Here is a 23,703-nt window from a genome sequence, read left to right as displayed (position 1 = left end):
GTTTATTATAACCACTAGACCAGATTTTATTTAACTTCTCAGAGATTGTATTTCATTTTTTGTATTTATGGTAATCTTATATTTACATCATCGGCACACCCCCTGTGTTACATGTTACTTGGAAAATGTTTATTTTTCTGCAAAAATTGAAAATAAAGAATTAAAAAAAAAAAAGAAAGTGGAAGAAACACAAGATGACTGTCAGTCTCCCTTGGTCTGGGATATCATGCAATATCTCACTTTGTGGGGTAAGGATGATTCTGAGAAATCCCAGAACTACACAGGAGGACCTGGTCAATAATCTGAAGAGAGCTGGGACCACAGTCACAAAGCTTACATTAGTAACACATGATGCTGTCATGGTTTAAAATCCTGCAGGGTAGCAAGGTCCCCCTGCTCAAGCCAGCACATGTCCAGGCCCATTTGAAGTTCACCAGTGACCAGAGGTGTCAAGTAACGAAGTACAAATACTTCGTTACTGTACTTAAGTACACTTTTTAGGTATCTACACTTTACTCCATTACTTATTTTTCTGCCTACTTCTGACTTCTACTCATTACATTTTCACACAAGTATCTGTACTTTCTATTCCTTACATTTTTAAAACAAACAGCCTCGTTACTCTTGGCTTTAGTTTAATGTTTATATATATATTTCACGTCATGTGCGCTTTGCTTTGAACCGTGAACCAATCGAAGCAGTGGTTCGCAGATTGAAGCAATGCTTCGACCTATTGCTTCGTTTATTCTTTCTTTCTTTCGCTTAATTTCCCCCGCTAAAACCATAAAGAGCATACTTCTGTGAGTATTATTTGCCTTTTCTATGTTAAACCGACCTGTTATGGTCTTCTGAAACAGCTGATAGATGTGTTTTATAACTTAAAAACGGGAGCGATGCTAACGCGTTAGCATGTCTATGGCATTTTCAATGTTAAAACTTAGCATTAAGCAATTGCAGCTCTCATCACGTTCGGGTGCATTTGTTTTCACATTGTAATATTTCTTAAATTTATTTTTGTTTATATATTAATAATCTAATGATTATTATATACAATTTTAGAGGAAGAGGCAAAAAGAACCTGAATAGAAACACAACAGAAAATATAAAAGCAACTAACAATGAACATACATAAATAAATACATACATACATAAATAAATGTTTCCTAGTGACTCTTACACCTCCACTTCATCCCTGTCTTATTTAATGACAGTTTGTTACCAAACCATATTTTCTATTGTTAATTTCTTCAGTTATTTCCCCCAGAACTATCTGCCAAACTAGAAAACTGCTGCATCCTAGTAAGAGCAAGAATACTACTGGAATGAATTTGAATAAGGAAAAGTTGTGGGGGTTTTTTTGTTTGTTTTTTCCTTCACTAAATGGATGCTGCACTCACTGCAGTTTATTGTCTGGAATAGTCCCAGATTGCATTTCAGAGCTTCTAGAATTGAAACATTTGCGTGCAGGTGGTGTTGGGGGGTAATTTTGGGTTTTGGGTCTTGGGCCACATGTTTTTTTTAAGGTTACTTTATACTTTTATACTTTAAGTAGGTTTTGGAGCACAGACTTTTTCACTTTTACTTGAGTAAAGAGGTCAAGTTGCTACTTCAACTTTTACCAGAGTGTTTTTAAACTGCAGTATCTATACTTCTACTTAAGTAACAAATGTGTGTACTTTTGACACCACTGCCAGTGACCATCTGGATGATCCAGAGGAGGCATGGGAGAAGGTCATGTGGTCAGATGAGACCAGAATAGAACTTTTTGGAATCAACTCCACTTACCATGTTTAGAGGATGAGAACAACCCCAAGAAAACCATCCCAACCATGAAGCATGAGGGTGGAAACATCATACTCTGGGGGGTGCTCTTCTGCAAAGGGGACAGGACGACTGCACTGTATTGACGGGAGGATGGATGGGGTCATGTATTGCGAGATTTTGGCAAACAACCTCCTTCCCTCAGTAAGAGCATTGAAGATGGGTCATGGCTGGGTCTTCCAGCGTGACAATGACCCCAAACACACAGCCAGGGCAACTAAGGAGGGGCTCCGTAAGAAGCATTTCAAGGTCCTGGAGTGCCCTGGCCAGTATCCAGACATGAACTCAATAGAAAATCTTTGGAGGGAGCTGAAACTACAAACCTGAAAGATCTAGAGAAGATCTGTATGGAGGAGTGGACCAAAATCCCTGCTGCAGTGTGTGAAAACCTGGTGAGAAAAAAACATTTGACCTCCGTAACTGCAAACAAAGGCTACTGTACCAAATGTTAACATTGATTTTCACAGGTGATCAAATACTTATTTGCAGCAGTAACATACACACACACAGTCCATCTGGAAAGCATTCACAGCCCTTCACTTTTTCTGCATTTTATGTTACAGCCTCATTCCAACATGGAGTAAATTAATTTATTTCCACTAAAAAATTCTGCACACAACACCCCGTACTGACAACACGAAAAAACTAAAATCACATGTGCATAAGTATTTACACTCTTTGTGCAATACTTTGATGCGCCTTTGGCAGCAATTATAGCCTCAAGTCTTCTTCAATATGATGCCACAACCTAGGTGCACCTATCTTTGGGCAGTTTTGTCCATTCCTCTTTGCAGCACCTCTCAAGCTCCATCAGGTTAAATGGGGAGTGTCAGTACACAAACATTATCAAATCTCCAGAGATGTTCAATCAGATTCAGGTCTGAGCTCGTACTGGACCACTCAAGGACATTCTCAGTTGTCCTGAAGCCACTCCTTTGATATCTTGGCTGTGTGCTTAGGATCATTGTCCTGCTGAAAGACGAACTGTCGCCCAGGTTTTAGGTCAAGCGCACTCTGGAGCAGGTTTTCATCCAGGATGTCTCTGTACATTGCTGCATTTATCTTTCCCCCAATCCTGATTAGTCTCCCAGTTCCTGCTGCTGAAAAACATCTCCACAGCATGATGTTGCCACCACACTTCACTGTAGGGATGGTGCCTGGTTTCTGCCTGGCATTCACGCCAAAGAGTTCAAGCTTCGTCTCATCAGACCAGTGAATTTTGTTTCTCATGGTCTGAGAGTCCTTTAGGTGCCTTTTGGCAAATTTCAGGTGGGCTGCCATATGCCTTTTACTAAGGAGTGACTTTGGTCTGGTCCCTGTACCACACAGGTCTGATTGGTGGACTGCTGCAGAGAATGTTGTCCTTCTGGAAGGTTCTTCTCTCTCCACAGAGGAATGCTGGAGCTCTGACAGAGTGACCATCTGGTTCTTGGTCACCTCGTGTAATGCTCTTCTCCCCCGATCGCTCAGTTTAGACGGGCAGCCAGCTCTAGGAAGAGTCCTGGTGGATCCAAACTTTTTCCATTTACAGATGATGGAGGCTACTGTGCTCACTGGGACTTTCAAAGCAGCAGAAATGTTCCTGTACCCTTCTCCAGATTTATGCCTCGAGACAATCCTATCTCAGAGGTCTACAGACAATTCCTTTGACTTCATGCTTGGTTTGTGCTCTGGCATGCACTGTCAACTGTGGGACCTTATACAGTAGTGTTCAGAATAATAGTAGTGCTATGTGACTAAAAAGATTAAGCTAGGTTTTGAGTATATATGTTATTGTTACATGGTAAACAAGGTGCCAGTAGATTCTCACAAATCCAACAAGACCAAGCATTCATGATATGCACACTCTTAATGCTATGAAATTGGGCTATTAGTAAAAAAAAGTAGAAAAGGGGGTGTTCACAATAATAGTAGTGTGGCATTCAGTCACTGAGTTCGTCAATTTTGTGGAACAAACAGGTGTGAATCAGGTGTCCCCTATTTAAGGATGAAGCCAGCACCTGTTGAACATGCTTTTCTCTTTGAAAGCCTGAGGAAAATGGGACGTTCAAGACATTGTTCTGAAGAACAGCGTAGTTTGATTAAAAAGTTGATTGGAGAGGGGAAAACTTATACGCAGGTGCAAAAAATTATAGGCTGTTCATCTACAATGATCGCCAGTGCTTTAAAATGGACAACAACAAAAAAAAGACGTGTGGAAGAAAACGGAAAACAACCATCAAAATGGATAGAAGAATAACTAGAAGCACTCAGAGTGCAAACCTCCGCCAAGGCCATGGGGTCACTGACGCCATAACATCTACACACCGTGGAGTCATTGAACCTAAAAAAGTCTAACAATGATGTTTGCTCAGTAGTAAAAAAGTTTCATCTGCTGTGACTGGATAGCATGTATCCTTAGCGCTTGGCATCACAGTTTATTGCAACTTGCACCTTTCCCAGAAGCTACTGTCATCTGAGCACTGATATTGATATTGCATGTGCTTATACACAAAAACAAATGAGACAAAATTCAATTTATTATTCAACTAAGCTGCAAATATATGATTTTTTTTTTTAACATTTATGAAACACTTCTCTAAACAAGGCCATAGGGTCACTGACCCTAAAGAGATTCCCTCCTTGGCACAGTGATCTATTTCTTTTTGTCTTTCTCTAAAATTGTATATAATAATCATTAGATTATTAATATATAAACAAAAATACATTTAAGAAATATTACAATTTCAAAACAAATGCTCCCGAACGTGATGACAGCTGCAACTGCTTAATGCTAACTTTTAACATTGAAAATGCCATAGACACGCTAACGCATTAGCATCCGTGATCCGGATCACCACTAAAATTTAATCACTTGTTCCTCTTGTCATTTCCAACCACTCCACAAAATTTCATCAAAATCCGTTCAAAACGTTTTGACTTATCCTGCTGACAGACAGACAGACAGACAAACAAACAAACGCGACCGAAGACATAACCTCCTTGGCGCCGGTAACCAGAATGGCAAAGGCTCACCCATTGATCAGCTCCAGGATGATCAAAGACAGTCTGGAATTACCTGTAAGTGCTGTGACAGTTAGAAGACGCCTGTGTGAAGCTAATTTATTTGTGAGAATCTACTGAATCTACTGGTACCTTGTTTCCCATGTAACAATATTTGATATTTGACATCTGTTGTCATCTGTTGCCACAAGGATTTATAATTTACTCTCTCAGTATAACTTTATGCTAACCCTGAGGCACACTGACAATTCATGTACTTCCTTATGTTTATTTTTATCTTTATGTTCCGTATGTTACATTGGAAGCTTGATGACATTGTTCCTCATTGCATGTGAATTGTTCTGTAATTTGTGTCTGTAGCATGGCCCAAGCAGAGGGTCACCCCTTTGAGTCTGGTCTGCTTGAGGTTTCTTCCTCAGAGGGTGTTTTTCCTTACCACTGCTGCTCCGGGGGTTAGTAAGGTTAGACCTTAGTTGTGTGAAGGGCCTTGAGGCAACTCTGTTGTGATTTGGCGCTATATAAATGAAAAGAAATTGAAATGAATTGATGTAACCATATATATATATATAGATATACAGTAGTGTTCAGAATAATAGTAATGCTATGTGACTAAAAAGATTAATCCAGGTTTTGAGTATATTTCTTATTGTTACATGGGAAACAAGGTACCAGTAGATTCAGTAGATTCTCACAAATCCAACAAGACCAAGCATTCATGATATGCACACTCTTAAGGCTATGAAATTGGGCTGTTAGTAAAAAAAAAAGTAGAAAAGGAGGTGTTCACAATAATAGTAGTGTGGCATTCAGTCAGTGAGTTCGTCAATTTTGTGGAACAAACAGGTGTGAATCAGGTGTCCCCTATTTAAGGATGAAGCCAGCACCTGTTGAACATGCTTTTCTCTTTGAAAGCCTGAGGAAAATGGGACGTTCAAGACATTGTTCAGAAGAACAGCATAGTTTGATTAAAAAGTTGATTGGAGAGGGGAAAACTTATACGCAGGTGCAAAAAATTATAGGCTGTTCATCTACAATGATCTCCAATGCTTTAAAATGGACAAAAAAAAAAAAAAAAGACGCATGGAAGAAAATGAAAAACAACCATCAAAATGGATAGAAGAATAACCAGAATGGCAAAGGCTCACCCATTGGTCAGCTCCAGGATGATCAAAGACAGTCTGGAGTTACCTGTAAGTGCTGTGACAGTTAGAAGACGCCTGTGTGAAGCTAATTTATTTGCAAGAATCCCCCGCAAAGTCCCTCTGTTAAATAAAAGACATGTGCAGAAGAGGTTACAATTTGCCAAAGAACACATCAACTGACCTAAAGAGAAATGGAGGAATATTTTGTGGACTGATGAGAGTAAAATTGTTCTTTTTGGGTCCAAGGGCCGCAGACAGTTTGTGAGACGACCCCCAAACTCTGAATTCAAGCCACAGTTCACAGTGAAGCATGGTGGTGCAAGCATCATGATATGGGCATGTTTCTCCTACTATGATGTTGGGCCTATATATCGCATACCAGGTATCATGGATCAGTTTGGATATGTCAAAATACTTGAAGAGGTCATGTTGCCTTATGCTGAAGAGAACATGCCCTTGAAATGGGTGTTTCAACAAGACAATGACCCCAAGCACACTAGTAAACAAGCAAAATCTTGGTTCCAAACCAACAAAATTAATGCCTTGCAGATGTGAAGAAATCATGAAAAACTGTGGTTATACAACTAAATACTAGTTTAGTGATTCACAGGATTGCTAAAAAAGCAGTTTGAACATAATAGTTTTGAGTTTGTAGCGTCAACAGCAGATCCTACTATTATTATGAACACCCCCTTTTCTACTTTTTTTTTTTTTACTAATAGCCCAATTTCATAGCCTTAAGAGTGTGAATATCATGAATGCTTGGTCTTGTTGGATTTGTGAGAATCTACTGAATCTACTGGTACCTTGTTTCCCATGTAACAATATGAAATATAGTCAAAACCTGGATTAATCTTTTTAGTCACATAGCACTACTATTATTCTGAACACTACTGTATGTAGACAAAGACTGTGAATACTTGTGAATGTACATGTGATTTCTTTGTTTTTATAAATATGCAAAAATCTCAAACTTTTTTCACATTGCCATTATGGGGTATTGTATGCCGAACTGAGGTGAAAAAAAAATAAATAAATTTAATCTACAACCCCTGGCAATAATTATGGAATCACCGGCCTCAGAGGATGTTCATTCAGTTGTTTAATTTTGTAGAAAAAAGCAGATCACAGACATGACACAAAACTAAAGTCATTTCAAATGGCAACTTTCTGGCTTTAAGAAACACTATAAGAAATCAGGAAAAATAATTGTGGCAGTCAGTAACGGTTACTTTTTTAGACCAAGCAGAGGGAAAAAAATATGGAATCACTCAATTCTGAGGAATAAATTATGGAATCACCCTGTAAATTTTCATTCCCAAAACTAACACCTGCATCAAATCAAATCTGCTCATTAGTCTGCATCTAAAAAGGAGTGATCACACCTTGGAGAGCTGTTGCACCAAGTGGACTGACATGAATCATGGCTCCAACACGAGAGATGTCAATTGAAACAAAGGAGAGGATTATCAAACTCTTAAAAGAGGGTAAATCATCACGCAATGTTGCAAAAGATGTTGGTTGTTCACAGTCAGCTGTGATCATTTTTCAAGATGATAATGCATCTCCCATAGAGCGAAAACTGTGAAAACATTCCTTGCAAAAAGACACATAGGGTCAATGTCATGGCCTGCAAATAGTCCGGACCTTAATCCAATTGAAAATCTTTGGTGGAAGTTGAAGAAAATGGTCCATGACAAGGCTCCAACCTGCAAAACTGATCTGGCAACAGCAATCAGAGAAAGTTGGAGCCAGATTGATGAAGAGTACTGTTTGTCACTCATTAAGTCCATGCCTCAGAGACTGCAAGCTGTTAGAAAAGCCAGAGGTGGTGCAACAAAATACTAGTGATGTGTTGGAGCGTTCTTTTGTTTTTCGTGATTCCATAATTTTTTCCTCAGAATTGAGTGATTCCATATTTTTTTCCCTCTGCTTGGTCTAAAAAAGTAACCATTACTGACTGCCACAATTTTTTTTCCTGATTTCTTAGTGTTTCTTAAAGCCAGAAAGTTGCCATTTGAAATGACTTTAGTTTTGTGTCATGTCTGTGATCTGCTTTTTTTCTACAAAAATAAACAACCGAATGAACAATCTCCAAGGCAGGTGATTCCATAATTTTTGCCAGGGGTTGTATTTTGGAGTAAGGCTGCAACATTTGATGTGGAAAAAAGTTTAATACTTTGTGAATGCACTCACAGAAGAGCAGCACGGTTGTCCTGATTAGTATGTGGCTTGGAGGCCACCTGGGGACATCAGACGCTGTGGTGACATTTCTACATGTAGGGTTGCAAAAGGAAGACGTGACCAGACTACCGGTTGCAGGCACGTCTCTTCAAAAGTTGCACAATGCAGTTTCTATCCACGAAGCATCCCTCACTTGTCCCCTTCTTGCATGGTTACTCAGTTTTTGAAAGCTGCCTCCTCCAGACAGATTTACCACAGTTTTTTTTTTTTTTTCCTCTTGTGTTTTGACCTCCACATCAGGGATGTTACTAGGACTGCTTTTTTTCCATCTGAGAAATATAGCGAGGATCCGCCCCATCCTGTCCATGGCTGATGCTGAGACCCTGATTCATGCTTTTGTTTCTTCTACAACCCCTGGCAATAATTATGAAATCACCAGCCTCGGCGGATGTTCATTCAGTTGTTTAATTTTGTAGAAAAAAAGCAGATCACAGACATGACACAAAACTAAAGTCATTTCAAATGGCAACTTTCTGGCTTTAAGAAACACTATAAGAAATCAGGAAAAAAAAAAAAATTGTGGCAGTCAGTAACGGTTACTTTTTTTAGACCAAACAGAGGGGAAAAAATATATCACTCAATTCTGAGGAATAAATTATGGAATCACCCTGTAAATTTTCAGCCCCAAAACTAACACCTGCATCAAATCAGATCTGCTCGTTAGTCTACATCTAAAAAGGAGTGATCACACCTTGGAGAGCTGTTGCACCAAGTGGACTGACATGAATCATGGCTCCAACACGAGAGATGTCAATTGAAACAAAGGAGAGGATTATCAAACTCTTAAAAGAGGGTAAATCATCACGCAATGCTGCAAAAGATGTTGGTTGTTCATAGTCAGCTGTGTCTAAACTCTGGACCAAATACAAACAACATGGGAAGGTTGTTAAAGGCAAACATACTGGTAGACCAAGGAAGACATCAAAGCATCAAGGCAGAAAACTTAAAGCAATAAGTCTCAAATATCAAATGCACAAAAAAAAAAAAAAGGAACGAATGGGAGGAAACTGGAGTCAACGTCTGTGACCGAACTGTAAGAAACCGCCTAAAGGAAATGGGATTTACATACAGAAAAGCTAAACGAAAGCCATCATTAACTCCTAAACAGAAAAAAACAAGGTTACAATGGGCTAAGGAAAAGCATTCGTGGACTGTGGATGACTGGATGAAAGTCATATTCAGTGATGAATCTCGAATCTGCATTGTGCAAGGTGATGATGCTGGAACTTTTGTTTGGTGCCGTTCCAATGAGATTTATAAAGATGACTGCCTGAAGAGGACATGTAAATTTCCACAGTCATTGATGATGTGGGGCTGCATGTCAGGTAAAGGCACTGGGGAGATGGCTGTCATTACATCATCAATAAATGCACAAGTTTACGTTGATATTTTGGACACTTTTCTTATCCCATCAATTGAAAGGATGTTTGGGGATGATATCATTTTTCAAGATGATAATGCATCTTGCCATAGAGCAAAAACTGTGAAAACATTCCTTGCAAAAAGACACATAGGGTCAATGTCATGGCCTGCAAATAGTCTGGATCTTAATCCAATTGAAAATCTTTGGTGGAAGTTGAAGAAAATGGTCCATGACAAGGCTCCAACCTGCAAAGCTGATCTGGCAACAGCAATCAGAGAAAGTTGGAGCCAGATTGATGAAGAGTACTGTTTGTCACTCATTAAGTCCATGCCTCAGAGACTGCAAGCTGTTAGAAAAGCCAGAGGTGGTGCAACAAAATACTAGTGATGTGTTGGAGCGTTCTTTTGTTTTTCATGATTCCATAATTTATTCCTCAGAATTGAGTGAGGCCATATTTTTTTCCCTCTGTTTGGTCTAAAAAAGTAACCGTTACTGACTGCCACAATTTTTTTCCCCTGATTTCTTATAGTTTTTCTTAAAGCCGGAAAGTTGCCATTTGAAATGACTTTAGTTTTGTGTCATGTCTGTGATCTGCTTTTTTTTTTCTCTACAAAATTAAACAACTGAATGAACATCCTCCGAGGCCAGTGATTCCATAATTTTTGCCAGGGGTTGTAGACTAGATTATTGTAATGTTCTATTTTTAGGGTTACCACAGTCAAGCATTAGGGGTCTTCAGCTGGTTCAGAACGCTGCAGCCAGACTTCTGACACGTAGCAGAAGGTCTGAACATATCACACCCATTTTGGCATCTTTGCACTGGCTCCCTGTCTCTGTGAGAGCAGATTTTAAGGTTTTGTTATTGACTTATAAGGTTGTTCATGGACTGGCGCCATCTTATCTGGCTGATCTGGTGGAGCTCTACGTGCCGGCCCGGGCTTTGCTGTCGCAGGATGCGGGACTTCTCTGTGTTCCCAGGGTGAAGAAGAAGTCAGCAGGTCAAAGAGCCTTTTCGTATTGTGCACCCACCCTGTGGAACAGTCTTCCTGTGACCGTGAGGCAGTCTGAGTCTGTGGACATTTTCAAAACCTATTTTTATTCTCTTTCTTATGGATAGTTTTTATCTTTATTTTTTTTACTTCTGTTTATTTATGTATTTGAATTTTTTTATTCATTTTTAATTATTCAATTTTATGTTGACTTGTTTTATGTAAGGCGCCTTGAAATGGCTTTTGCTGTGATTTGGCACATTATAAGCTAATTAAATTAAATTCTTGTGTAAGTCTGAGACATACTCAGTAATGAGGAAACACTTGCTTGACTGGCTGTCAAAGTGCTAGGTTTTAACACTAATCCTTATTTTGTGCAATTACTTGTAAGCTCTGAAACTGAAGGGAATGTAAAGAAATGGCTGATTCCTAAATGGTTCATTAGGGTGGCCTAGAACTGGGAGCCTTCTTTGAAAGTAAGCCCGCTAATGTTTTGAGATAAACCTACAATCCACTTGTGCCACCTGGTGGCTTACAGAAGCAAAATTACAACCTGTCACTGTCCAATTACTTGTCCATTTACCTGACTGTCCAACCAAAAAGGTGAGCTTACAAATCAAAATCAAATCAATTTTATTTATATAGCGCCAAATCACAACAGTTGCCCCAAGGCGCTTTATATTGTAAGGCAAATACAAATACACAGCAATTTACAAGAGAGAAGAATAAAACACAAGTCCAGCTTTTTAGCTCTTTTAATAAAACCTCAATACAAATTCAACTGATAATTTGTTCATTCTTCAGTAAATAAATCTTTAAAGGACACAAAATTTCTGACACGTGAACAAACTACAGTCCATTTCAAAACTGATAGTTTATGTCACCACACATGCAAAACTAACAGTAAACAGGCTTGTTATTCATCATTAATGCAGACAACAGATTAGCATGAATGTATTTTAGTCAAACTACAGCTGATACGTACGTAGCTTCTCACAGAGCAGGGGGAATAATATTGACCTCACTGACGTGCAGGGCGCGGGTGTCCACACACCAACGTGTCAAACAGTGCAACTCAGAATTTCAAATGGGACAAGCACTGAAATCTAAAAGCAACAGAGCATCTTTTGGGACAACAGCACAAAAATCAGATGAACACCAAAAAAAAAAAAAAAAAAACCCAACAATTTAAGTAATTCATAAAAGGATCTGTTCACTTTTTAAACAATTGTAATCATATTGAAGCAATACTATTGATTAAGACTGTAAATTAAACCAATGTTTTTACAGAACTTAAAATAGATGTACTTAATTTTTGTAGTTTGTGATTATTTACCTTTTATTTCTGTTTCTAGCAATGTTATTAAATAGAGGTCTATTTACTGTGTGCTACATGTCTTCCAAGTGGACTGCAAAAAAAAAAAAAAAAAGATTTGATACAGCTGAGCATCACAGAGTACTTTATGTAGTTGTCACTTGTTTATCATGTTGGAGTGTTTATTTATTGTGCGGGGTTACTTGTTTATTATGTAGGAGTGTTTATTTATTGTGTAAGGTTCATTCTTTATCATGTAGGGTTCCTTGTTTGTGTAGTTATTTATGTATCATGGAGTGTTTATTGTGTAAGGTTACTTGTTTATCATGTGGAAGTTATTTATTGTGTAAGATTACTTGTTTATCATGTAGAAGTTATTGTGTAGAGCAGGGATGCTCAATCCAATGAAAGGCTCATTAAAAGCCTGCTAACGAGTCTTTCATTGGATTCAGGTGTGTTGGAGCAGGGAGACAACTAAGAGTATCAGGAAGGTAGCTCTCGAGGACCGAACTTGAGCACCCCTGGTGTAGAGTGTTTATTTATTGTGTAAAGTTACTTGTTTATCATGTAGGACAGGGGTATTCAACTCTTTCCAGAAAGGGCCGAGAGGGTGCAGGTTTTCTTTGCAACCACCCACTCCACCAGGTGATTTCACTGATTAACATCACTTTGAGCCAGTTAATCAGTGAAATCACCTGGTGGAGTGGGTGGTTGCAAAGAAAACCTGCACCCTCTCAGCCCTTTCTGGAATGAGTTGAATACCCCTGATGTAGGAATGTTTATTTATTGTGTAGGTGTAGGGTCATTTATTTATCATGCTGGATTGTTTATTGTGTAGGAGTTACTCATTTATCATGTAGAATTTATTTATTTATTGTGTAGGAGTGTTTATTTATTGTGTAAGGTTACTTATTTATCATGGAGTGTTTATTGTGTAGGAGTTACATGTTTATCATGTTGGAGTGTTTATTGTGTAGGGGTTAGCTGTTATCATGTGAACATTATTTATTTATTGTGTAGGAGTGTTTTTTTTATTGTGTAGGGTTACATGTTTACCGTGTAGGAGGCATTTTCTAATTTTGTTCTAGCGATAGGGCTTACAATCGATAAATGTCAGATTCTGCTGCCTTCTACTGGCAGTCCTGTGAGACTGCGTTGCAAATACCATTCTAAATTAGAATGACAAGTTTGAATTAAATACTTCTGAATCAATTTGTTCACCAACTTATCTGTATAATGTGACATGAACATTAGTTGGCTGAAGTGATACACAAGTTGTCTTCTCAGCTCTAGTTTTAAATTTGCAGTAAATTATGTTGAGTATTGTAACACTATTATATGGTGGCCCACGTACCAAGATACGTGGTGATATCGTGAGTTCCTTGCCAATAGCCGTGCCGAACATTAAGCAGACACACCAACTGCGGGGTTGATATAAGCCAATACATTACAAAGATTAGCGAAGACTTTTTTTCAGGAGTTTGCACCACTAACGTAAACACTTGAAGTCAATCACTGGCGTGTCTAACTCCAGAGACGGCTGCTCTCAGAACAGTTTTCAAAAAAGGATTTCACGCAAACAAAGACATGAAGACAAGACTGAAAATGATTACAGCATTCAGAAGTTTAACAATGTTGTAGACTCAGATTTTAAAAAGTGAACTTATCCTTCAAGAATTTAGTATTACAAATGTTGTAATGATTCGGATTGTAAAAAAGTGAACTTATCCTTCAAGAATGTAATATTACAAAGACACTTGTAGTAAAGAACACTTTATTGAACTCTTTTCATTTAAACATTGAAAGGTGTTCATTTAAACATTGAAAGGTGTCCTTCCTTCGTAGAAGCTATGTGGATTCTTTACCGATAAGCAACAATACTACAATTCACAAATCAGAATGCTTCTAATGCAGACCGTCCAAAGTAGACTCAGAGTCATGAATGGCCATAGAGTTTATGGGACATGCCTTAATTTTTCTACCAACAAGGGACCAGTGTTGGGGCATGTACCAATCTTAAGACACAGCTCAGTCACACCTTCATGGCTCCTGAAAAACAGAGTGGTACTGGAAGAGCGGCCCAGACCTGTCACAGCATTATTCATTCTAGCTACATCTTTACAGTGTTCGACATGAACAGGATTTATAATGAACGCATTCAATTTATGAAGCTGACCAAATCTTATCAACCAGGACGGTGCAAACCAGAGAACTTACTTTCCCACAGCCATAGCCTTTCTCCATTAAAGTTTTCCTTTTCAGTTTTTCCATAAGCAAATCTCCATGTAGCCACTGAGTGAAACTAATGGTCTAAAGTGGTTCAAATGCAGTTGCTACAAAAAAACCAGACACGACACAAACCACCGTTCTTTGGCAACTTGGTCTGCCTCGGGCAGCAAGAACAGCTAAGAATGTCAACTTGAGGAATGGTGTCTGAAAATGATAGAAACTCGTAAAATATTTGCACATAAAAGTGAGTCATAATGTACTAAATTTGAGCCATCACTGCCAGCTGTGGAACTGAACCTTTTACCCTACGTCACATTAGCTACAAATGACGGGAACAAACAGCTGGTATTTGTCACTTGATGGGGTGTTCCTGGGGTGTGGCCAGCTCGTGATTACTGTGCAGTATTTGATAGATTACAAAAAACACTGTCACTCCAACATATTTGACTGCTTAATGGAACCAAAATTCATTTAATTTGTTTCAGCCCAACATCTTTCACAGTGACAATCCTGCATGGCTAGTAAGCATGCTAATATTTCCATAAAATGTCTTATACATCACTTCAGAGGTATTATCTGCTTAAAAAACAGGGTTATTATAATTAGAAATGTTTACTTATCACTACATTTTACAAAATATGAGAAAAATGCTAAACATATTAGATTTATACAGAAACACAGCAGTTTTGGAGCTTTTTCAGCCATCTTGTATCATTTTGTTCGAGCAAGGAACCAGCCAACGTCACACTGTTTTCGCTCAGATTGCAGTCGCAGTGTCACGTCACTCAACGTTTACATAAAATAGACGTCTAGTCTATTTTGGCCCTGCCTAGCTGGTAGCATAGCTACAGCTGTTTCTTGTTAACTGCAAAATACCCACTCGGATTAAAAATGAATGGGTACTACTTGCTTTTACCTCTTGTAGCTAGTGTGACCACAGAATTGGATGCAACACTTGAGCCTTACAAGTAGAAAAAGTCCCATCCATGTCATTACAATACACCTGTAGCAATGGGTAATCCAAAAACAATAACTGATAATGTGTCATTATTGAAATCCACACCGCCTTATGCTAAGATTTTTGTTGAGAATTTGGGGGGGAGGGGGAGGGGTGTGATCTTAATCACAAACCTTAAAGAACAAGCTAAGCAGATCATTCAACTTTCTCAAATAAAAAATAATTTTGCTAAACCAACTTGTATGAATGAAAAGTGAAAATTGACCTTTAATTTGTAACTAATACTTACAATACCATATCTTTTACTATTAACTAACCAGACAAGTAACTGTTAACCTAACACAAAATTAGTAATCTGTTATAATTTTGTAAAAAAACAAACAAACAACACATAGCAGAAACATTAGTTATGCTGGACAGAAATAATAGTGGTTTACTGTATGTAGTCCAGCTGCTTCATAAGGTTGAACAAACAGCAGAAGTGGTTTGATTGATAATGCAAGGTGCAGGCTCACATATGAAGACAGAAACGACGTGATTAAAAAAATAGCCTGGTCAACAGTATGCACAAGTTCACTGTGAAATCATAATACAGTAACATTGAGATTAAAAAAAAGCCCCCCGAAGCATCAAATTTAAACAATGTCATAAGTGTCATCAGTGGTATACAATCTATAACACACTTTGAAGTACAAGATCATTTTATATGCCGATGATATATTGGTTTGTTTCCAATTCAAAGTCATCAGTGGTGACTTGTGATTACAGAATTCTACAGTTTCTCAGGCCTTCTTTCAGACACTGGCTGAAGGACATTTTCAAATATTTTATTCCAGTTGGGCTTAAATACTATAACTGTGTGTGTGTGTGTGTGTGTGTGTATATGTGTGTGTGTGGGGGGGGTTTAAATTCCATTTACAGTTACTCAAATTTTAAAGTATAAAATAATACCTTCTTTAAGAATGATTTCACTATGTCTGGATGCATAACATTATGATATTCAAACAGTAAAATAAATACTCCCAACGCCCCCCCCCCCCCCCCCCCCAACACACACACATTTATGCTGCGTTATATGGGATAACAAAAACTTTACATTAGTAAAATTACAGGTACTCATATTAAAAAGTGTTCTTACAACTAAGTATTGTCAGATGATGCTCAAATGAGACCCATGAAACACTGGATAGAAAAGGAGTCCATTTATTATTGAGCAGACTAGCGGGAGAGTTGTCAGTTGTGATGTCTAATACAGTATTCAAGAGGCCAGCCAATTCGTCACATTAATTTCAAGTTAAAACCTTTTAATATAAAATGTGTAATTGCTGTAATATGATCAATAATCAATGCCTCTATTCTCATGCTGACAGAATACTGATTAAAACATTTTTTCAAAGATTTGCATGTATGATACTACATCACATTCTTTGTGCCTATTTGAAAAAACAGAATTTAGGTTATCAGAACTGATATTTTAATATTTACTCTATTATTTATTATTATTATTGCTATTTTACAGAAAAGTAGTAAAGTGAGAATTTCTATCAACACTAGGAAGTGCTCATGGGAATTATGGAAATTCTATAAACATAGATAAGGAAAATGATATCCAGCACAAAAAAAAAAACTTGTTAAAATTCTAATTGTGAAAGATCATAAAAAATCTTCAATAAACAACAAATGGCTCCTGTTTGAAAGGAGGTTCAAGGCTCAGTGTACCAAAAACTACACAATGGAACATGGCGAACCCTATGTACGAGTACGTCTGGGTTTGGCCTTTCAAATTCTCCAAAGGCTCTACAATTTCTTAAAAAAAAAAAGAAAAAGAAAAAAAAAAAGATTTGCTACTTTGCTGACTGTACTGTAACAGTAACTCCAATTTCCTGATGGCGTCAGGTGTTGTGAATTATAGGCGTACTTCAAAAGGGGACATTCACAGAACCGTTGCTCGAACAACTACGGAGCATCTTTTTGCTTCTATGTTGCTCGAAGTTTGTAGAAGTACAACAAACATACTTGTCAGTGATTGGAAACAAAGCAGACAAACTTTGTTCTACATAGAAATCTGCTTTGAGGGGCGTGGTCGTGATGTGAGCGTACTGGAACTCCTGCTGCTTCTGTGTGTGATTGAGGAACTGTATCGAAAGCGAAATCCCAAAGTGTTTCCTTTGTGTTTACACCACATCACCTGTGCTTATTTGCCCTCGATTTGGGCTACTCAGGAAGAGGTTTGTCAAGAAAAAGGCAAAAATGACAGCTGCTTAAGCATACTTTAAGTTTGCCCCAAAGAACAAAGGCATAAGGAGTGCTCTCCCTCAAACTACAAGGTACTATTTCCTCCCATCTTCTCTTATTTATAACTCTACTTGGCAACACTTGATGAATCTATTCAGAAAAGACACACATTAAAAATGAACAGAGCACATGGATTATATGAGATTCCTTTTGGTTTTGTGGAGAAAGTGTTGTTTTGTCTGAAACCAACAAATCCTGTCTGTAAAGGCAGAACAACGCTGCACTGAAGTATTTTCCACCAAACCCGTTAACGTGACGCGTCTGTGTTTGAGCATTTTAGTATGAAAACATCGTCCTTTCATTTCAACTTCACACCACGACAGAGAAACTTGTGACTGCTTCCAAAATAAAAGGACATCCACCTTTTTTTTACAAGGCTCATTTCCCTTTTCAAAACAGTTTTTTTTTCTTCCAAAAAGGAGGAAAGCAGATATGAGGAAGATGATATTTGTCATGTCTCACTGTGTCACCGTTTGTAAGTCCTCAGTAGTTGTGTACAGTTCTCTCCCATTGGCATGTCCTTGAGGAAAGAGTGCTGTCAGGCTGGTTGGGAGCAGGTACTCAGGCCTCGGAGCTGAGAGAGGTCCGTGTGGGACTGGGTGGAAGCCGAGCCGCAGCGCTGTGCTCTATACGGAAGCTGTAATCATACTGAGAACAAAGAGGAGGAGTCAGAAGAAGAAACCGACAGTGTGGTCTGACACAAATCACACAAACCTGTATCCAACTACAAAGGCACTCGTGCTCCGACGCTAAAATCCTGGAATTGTGTAGCAGAGTTTACATTATTACCCACACCATTCTACAGATGAGAGATGGTGGTTAAGTGACATCATCGCTGTTTGTCTACAGATCTGATGATGATGATGAGTCATCATCAGGTGCGCCACTGCACTCCAACTCACCCACATAACTGAGCTTCATGCGCTTGTAATAAAAAAAAAAAATAAAAAAAATCTATGACTTCAGACGTAATTATTGCACTAACAATGGTATTTAAGTATGTGTTTGTGTGCGTCGTAGATGAAACATGACACGGGGTGAGCAGAAAATAAACTGAACACTGATGTTGGCTTTCTCTGTGTCTGTACAGTCGTTGCCTCCCCAGAAAACTATAATGTGGCTCATGTTACAGAAATGGTTTTCATGACATTTATTGCAGTCTTCCTAAAAAAAAAAAATGACTTTAAAGAACATCAACAGTGTAAGTACTGCGACCTGAACTCTCTCTGCGAGAAAAGGCTCAAAGTGAGTTTTTTTATTGAGGCCGTTACCTGGTTTTTCCCAATCCTTGTGACAGTAGTTGCTAAACGCAGTCAACACTTCATTTCAGAATGAGTACGTTTTGCACTGTCCACGTTGTGGCACCGTCACCGAATGTACTGGATCTGGGTTGTGCAATTATACATATGTATGCACTTTAGCTTTATTCAGTTATGGTTTTTATTAATGTTTTATTTTGGTCTTTAGTTTGTCCTTGTTTAATACATTTTTATTATTGAACTTTTAAATATTTTTTTGCTGTCTAAATTGTTCATATGTGTGAGGGCTTTATTCTTCAGTTTCCTCTGACACTCCAGAATTTATTATTTTGTATGAACGTGTACACGTGGACGGTGGACTGTAAAATCTTAACTAACCTTCTGGGAATAATACATTTTTCTTTGTCTGTATCTGAAAAGACAGTAATAATCAAGATTCAGTCTACAATAGGTTGTTGTGCTCAGTGCAGAAAGAGCACAGCACAAACTGCTAAAGGGCCTTTATCGTTCATCAAGAAGGGACAGAAATCTTGGTTTTTACCAGTACCACTACCAGAAATGAAAGGTTCTTTGTTTTTTAAATTTGCCACTGTAGTAATTCACAAACAAGCTTCAGCTTGGGACTCCGACGAGGGCGGTTGCATCTCCTCCACTCTTCCTTATCTCTGTTTTAACCTTCAACTCTCCACTTCACCAGACTGTGAATTCCTCAAATTATATTGGATACTGGATCTATTGGACTACTATTGGATTTATCATGGAATTGATCAGCTGGTCTCAACGCTATTGACACCATTTTTTCTACAAGAACGTCAGGACCGGGAGATCCTACCTGCCCAGATGGAACATATCCCGCGGTATATGTTCTCGACTCCTGGGGTCTTGGCGTATTGCATGCTTGGCGCTTTTCTCCATTGAGGATGTCGAGGATTTATTCATTTTTGGTCTTATGGTAGCAGGGCTGGTACTTTCTGACTCATGTGCTGCCCTGATCTACCGGAAAATTGGCAAGATGGCAGCATCAAGAACCACGGCCCCTCGCTTGTCCGTCATGATTAACGAGGTTGGCAAGGCAGTGCATTCTCAGACTGCGATGACTCTTGAACTCAGACGCAAAATGGATGACATCTTGGAGCAGATGCGTGCCTTGCAGTTGAAGATTTCAGAGGCCAGTGAATATTCTTAATTCATAACTGGGAATATTCTTAATTCATAAATGGGATTTGGTTGTTCAAGTGGAACTGTAAAAAGTGTTTTTCACTGCTCAAACCACAACACGGCGGGCTTATCAAGTCTGAAGAACAAAATGCGGCGACTATTTTCCTCCAGAGGAAAGTCTTCTGGCCTTGGTGATCATTTGGCTCTTTATCTCAACTCACAAAGACAAACTGTTTTCATAGGACTGAAGCATGCTCCATTCCCTGGCTTCTGCTCACGTCACTCCTTTCCCCTTCTGCAGGGGCGGTGCAGTTTTAGCTGCTGCTGGTCCCCGTTCCTCCCCGCAAGCTGATGGTGGCGCATCTCAGGGTTGCTGCTTGGCCTTCACCCACTTGCCTCAATTCGGATAACGGACTTGTTCAAATTTAGTGCACATAAACAATGTCAAATGTGTATGTGCTGTCTTTGATTCTGATGTGTGCCATTATTATGATAAACAACTAATAATTGTGGACTAATTGCTGTCTGAGGTAACTGGAGTGTAAACACAATTTTTCCACTGTAAGATGTTTCTGTGTAGGCTCTCAGTTGTCCAGGTGGTTTCCATAGTAGAGAAGCTTGAATCTTCGACTGGACTGGATTGTTTGATGCGAGGACGTTTCGCTTCAAATCGCAGAAGCTTCCTCAGCTAAAATTCTTGCTCTGGTAGTCTGACTTCTGTCTTGACACTACAACCCCTGGCAAAAATTATGGAATCACTGGCCTCGGAGGATTTTCATTCAGTTGTTTAATTTTGTAGAAAAAAAAGCAGATCGCAGACATGACACAAAACTAAACTCATTTCAAATGGCAACTTTCTGGCTTTAAGAAACACTGTAAGAAATCAGGAAAAAACAAATTGTGGCAGTCAGTAACGGTTACTTTTTTAGACCAAGCAGAGGGAAAAAAATATGGAATCACTCAATTCTGAGGAATAAATTATGGAATATTGATATGTATAATGCAAGGTGTGTGTTTATATAGGTATGTATGATCTCAAAACTTTTTATTTATTCTTGTCTGCACAGCCGAAAATAATACATGTGAAAGGGAGTAGAAAATATAAGTTTTACTTCATCCTACTCCCTTTGAGTAATGTACGGACTCTAAAAGATGAATGTGCGCAATAGATAAATGTTTTTAACTTGCTCAAATAAAGAATCACCCTGTAAATTTTCATTCAAAACTAACACCTGCATCAAATCAGATCTGCTCGTTAGTCTGCATCTAAAAAGAAGTGATCACACCTTGGAGAGCTGTTGCACCAAGTGGACTGACATGAATCATGGCTCCAACACGAGAGATGTCAATTGAAACAAAGGAGAGGATTATCAAACTCTTAAAAGAGGGTAAATCATCACGCAATGTTGCAAAAGATGTTGGTTGTTCACAGTCAGCTGTGTCTAAACTCTGGACCAAATACAAACAACATGGGAAGGTTATTAAAGGCAAACATACTAGTAGACCAAGGAAGACATCAAAGCGTCAAGACAGAAAACTTAAAGCAATATGTCTTAAAAATCGAAAATGCACAACAAAACAAATGAGGAACGAATGGGAGGAAACTGGAGTCAACGTCTGTGACCGAACTGTAAGAAACCGCCTAAAGGAAATGGGATTTACATACAGAAAAGCTAAACGAAAGTCATTAACACCTAAACAGAAAAAAACAAGATTACAATGGGCTAAGGAAAAGCAATCGTGGACTGTGGATGACTGGATGAAAGTCATATTCAGTGATGAATCTCGAATCTGCATTGGGCAAGGTAATGATGCTGGAACTTTTGTTTGGTGCCGTTCCAATGAGATTTATAAAGATGACTGCCTGAACAGAACATGTAAATTTCCACAGTCATTGATGATATGGGGCTGCATGTCAGGTAAAGGCACTGGGGAGATGGCTGTCATTACATCATCAATAAATGCACAAGTTTACGTTGATATTTTGGACACTTTTCTTATCCCATCAATTAAAAGAATGTTTGGGGATGATGAAGTCATTTTTCAAGATGATAATGCATCTTGCCATAGAGCAAAAACTGTGAAAACATTCCCTGCAAAAAGACACATAGGGTCAATGTCATGGCCTGCAAATAGTGTGGATCTTATTCCAATTGAAAATCTTTGGTGGAAGTTGAAGAAAATGGTCCATGACAAGGCTCCAACCTGCAAAGCTGATCTGGCAACAGCAATCAGAGAAAGTTGGAGCCAGATTGATGAAGAGTACTGTTTGTCACTCATTAAGTCCATGCCTCAGAGACTGCAAGCTGTTATAAAAGCCAGAGGTGGTGCAACAAAATACTAGTGATGTGTTGGAGCGTTCTTTTGTTTTTCATGATTCCATAATTTTTTCCTCAGAATTGAGTGATTCCATATTTTTTTCCCTCTGCTTGGTCTAAAAAAGTAACCATTACTGACTGCCACAATTTTTTTTTCCTGATTTCTTACAGTGTTTCTTAAAGCCAGAAAGTTGCCATTTGAAATGACTTTAGGTTTGTGTCATGTCTGTGATCTGCTTTTTTTCTACAAAATTAAACAACTGAATGAACATCCTCCGAGGCTGGTGATTCCATAATTTTTGCCAGGGGTTGTAGTAGAGAAGAATAAACAGAAGTCACAAAAGCTGGAGTTTTAACCTAACCAGACCCCTCCAACTGAGAGGCAGACTGCTATAGGCTCAGTGTAAAGGCTATACCAGCACCGCAGAGAGGGCGCCAGTGGACCTCAGTCTGCAGTTCATCTCCATCTTAAAGACACTAATCACACGTTTGAGGACAAGGAAGTTAAAATCTTAGCCAGAGAGAAGAAATGGTTTGAGAGAGGGGTCAAGGAGGCATTCTATGTGAAACAGTTGAAACCCAGCCTTAACCGGGGAGGGGGTCTGAGACACACTTTGTCCCCTGTTTACAATGGGGTACTCAGGTCAAAGCAGTTTCAGTCTTTTGTTCATGGTAATGAGTCATTCACGTCATGAGGAGAGTCGTCAAAGGAGCCGGCAGGGGAGGCGTCCATCCCATCATTAGGAGGGTCAGCTACCCTGTCATTAGGAGGGTGCTAACTAGAGCACAATAGGTGCTAATTAGAGCTATTGTTTAGTCACTAGCCTATAGCAGTCTGCCTCTCGGTAGGAGGGGTCTGGTTAGGTTAAAACTCCAGCTTTTGTGACTTCTATTTTTCTCTACTAGTGTCAAGACAGAAGTCAGACTACCAGAGCAAAAATTTTAGCTGAGGAAGCTTCTGCGATTTGAAGCGAAACGTCCTCGCGTCAAGCAACCCAGTCCAGTCGAAGATTCAACTTCCACTGTGAGATCAGTAAAGTATATCTCATCTCCCATCTTGTCTTGCCACACTGACATTCAATCGCCATATGTGATGTGTGGAGGGCTTCAGAAATTCCATCACTGATTAAAGCCCCGGCTCACCTCTTTCTCTATTTCAGCCAGTGACTTGATTGTGATTCCCATCAGATCCACTTGCTGCAGCTGAGGAGAGCATCAAAAGTTAGTCCAGATAGCACACATACACAAAGATAAAATACTGTAGATAATCATAGACTGATCAATCCTTTCAGTGACGAATGAGTGCCTGTGACCTTCGATCCCTCGCACTGCATTAAAAACCGACATCAATGTGTAAAGGATCTTACCGCGTGGGCTCAGGAACACTTCAGAAAACCACTGTTAGTTAACACAGTTCGTCGCTACATCTACAAGTGCAAGTTAAAACTCTACCATGCAAAGTGAAAGCCATACATCAACAATATCCAGAAATGCCACCGCCTTCTCTGGGCCCGAGCTCATTTGAAATGGACAGACGCAAAGTGGAAAGTGTGCTGTGGTCTGGTGAGTCCACATTTCAAATTATTTTTGGAAATCATGGACGCCGTGT

The 23,703-nt window shown here is 39.0% G+C and overlaps 1 protein-coding gene and 1 long non-coding RNA gene across 3 annotated transcripts in view; one reads left to right on the top strand and one right to left on the bottom strand.

Annotated features, from left to right (window-relative positions):
* The first annotated feature begins 11,447 nt into the window (after positions 1 to 11,447).
* Positions 11,448 to 13,429, top strand: LOC117529347. Its single transcript, XR_004565994.1, has 2 exons — positions 11,448 to 12,117; positions 12,408 to 13,429. It is a non-coding gene; the product is annotated as an uncharacterized LOC117529347 (long non-coding RNA).
* Positions 13,430 to 17,720: 4,291 nt separating this feature from the next.
* The window catches only part of mvb12ba (multivesicular body subunit 12Ba), a 50,907-nt gene continuing 44,924 nt past the window's right edge, over positions 17,721 to 23,703 (bottom strand). For both annotated transcript variants that reach the window (XM_034192104.1, XM_034192103.1), the window contains exons 9-10: positions 23,238 to 23,297; positions 17,721 to 18,007 (exon numbers count right to left, since the gene is read on the bottom strand). In XM_034192104.1, coding sequence (XP_034047995.1) covers positions 17,921 to 18,007; positions 23,238 to 23,297 — 147 coding nt within the window. In that variant the 3' untranslated portion in view covers positions 17,721 to 17,920. The remainder of the gene's footprint in view (positions 18,008 to 23,237; positions 23,298 to 23,703) is intronic.

Source organism: Thalassophryne amazonica, chromosome 17, assembly GCF_902500255.1.
Source record: "Thalassophryne amazonica chromosome 17, fThaAma1.1, whole genome shotgun sequence".
Lineage (NCBI taxonomy): Eukaryota > Metazoa > Chordata > Actinopteri > Batrachoidiformes > Batrachoididae > Thalassophryne > Thalassophryne amazonica.
Note: the sequence above shows the minus strand (reverse complement) of the source record. Positions and strands in the feature narration are given on the sequence as shown.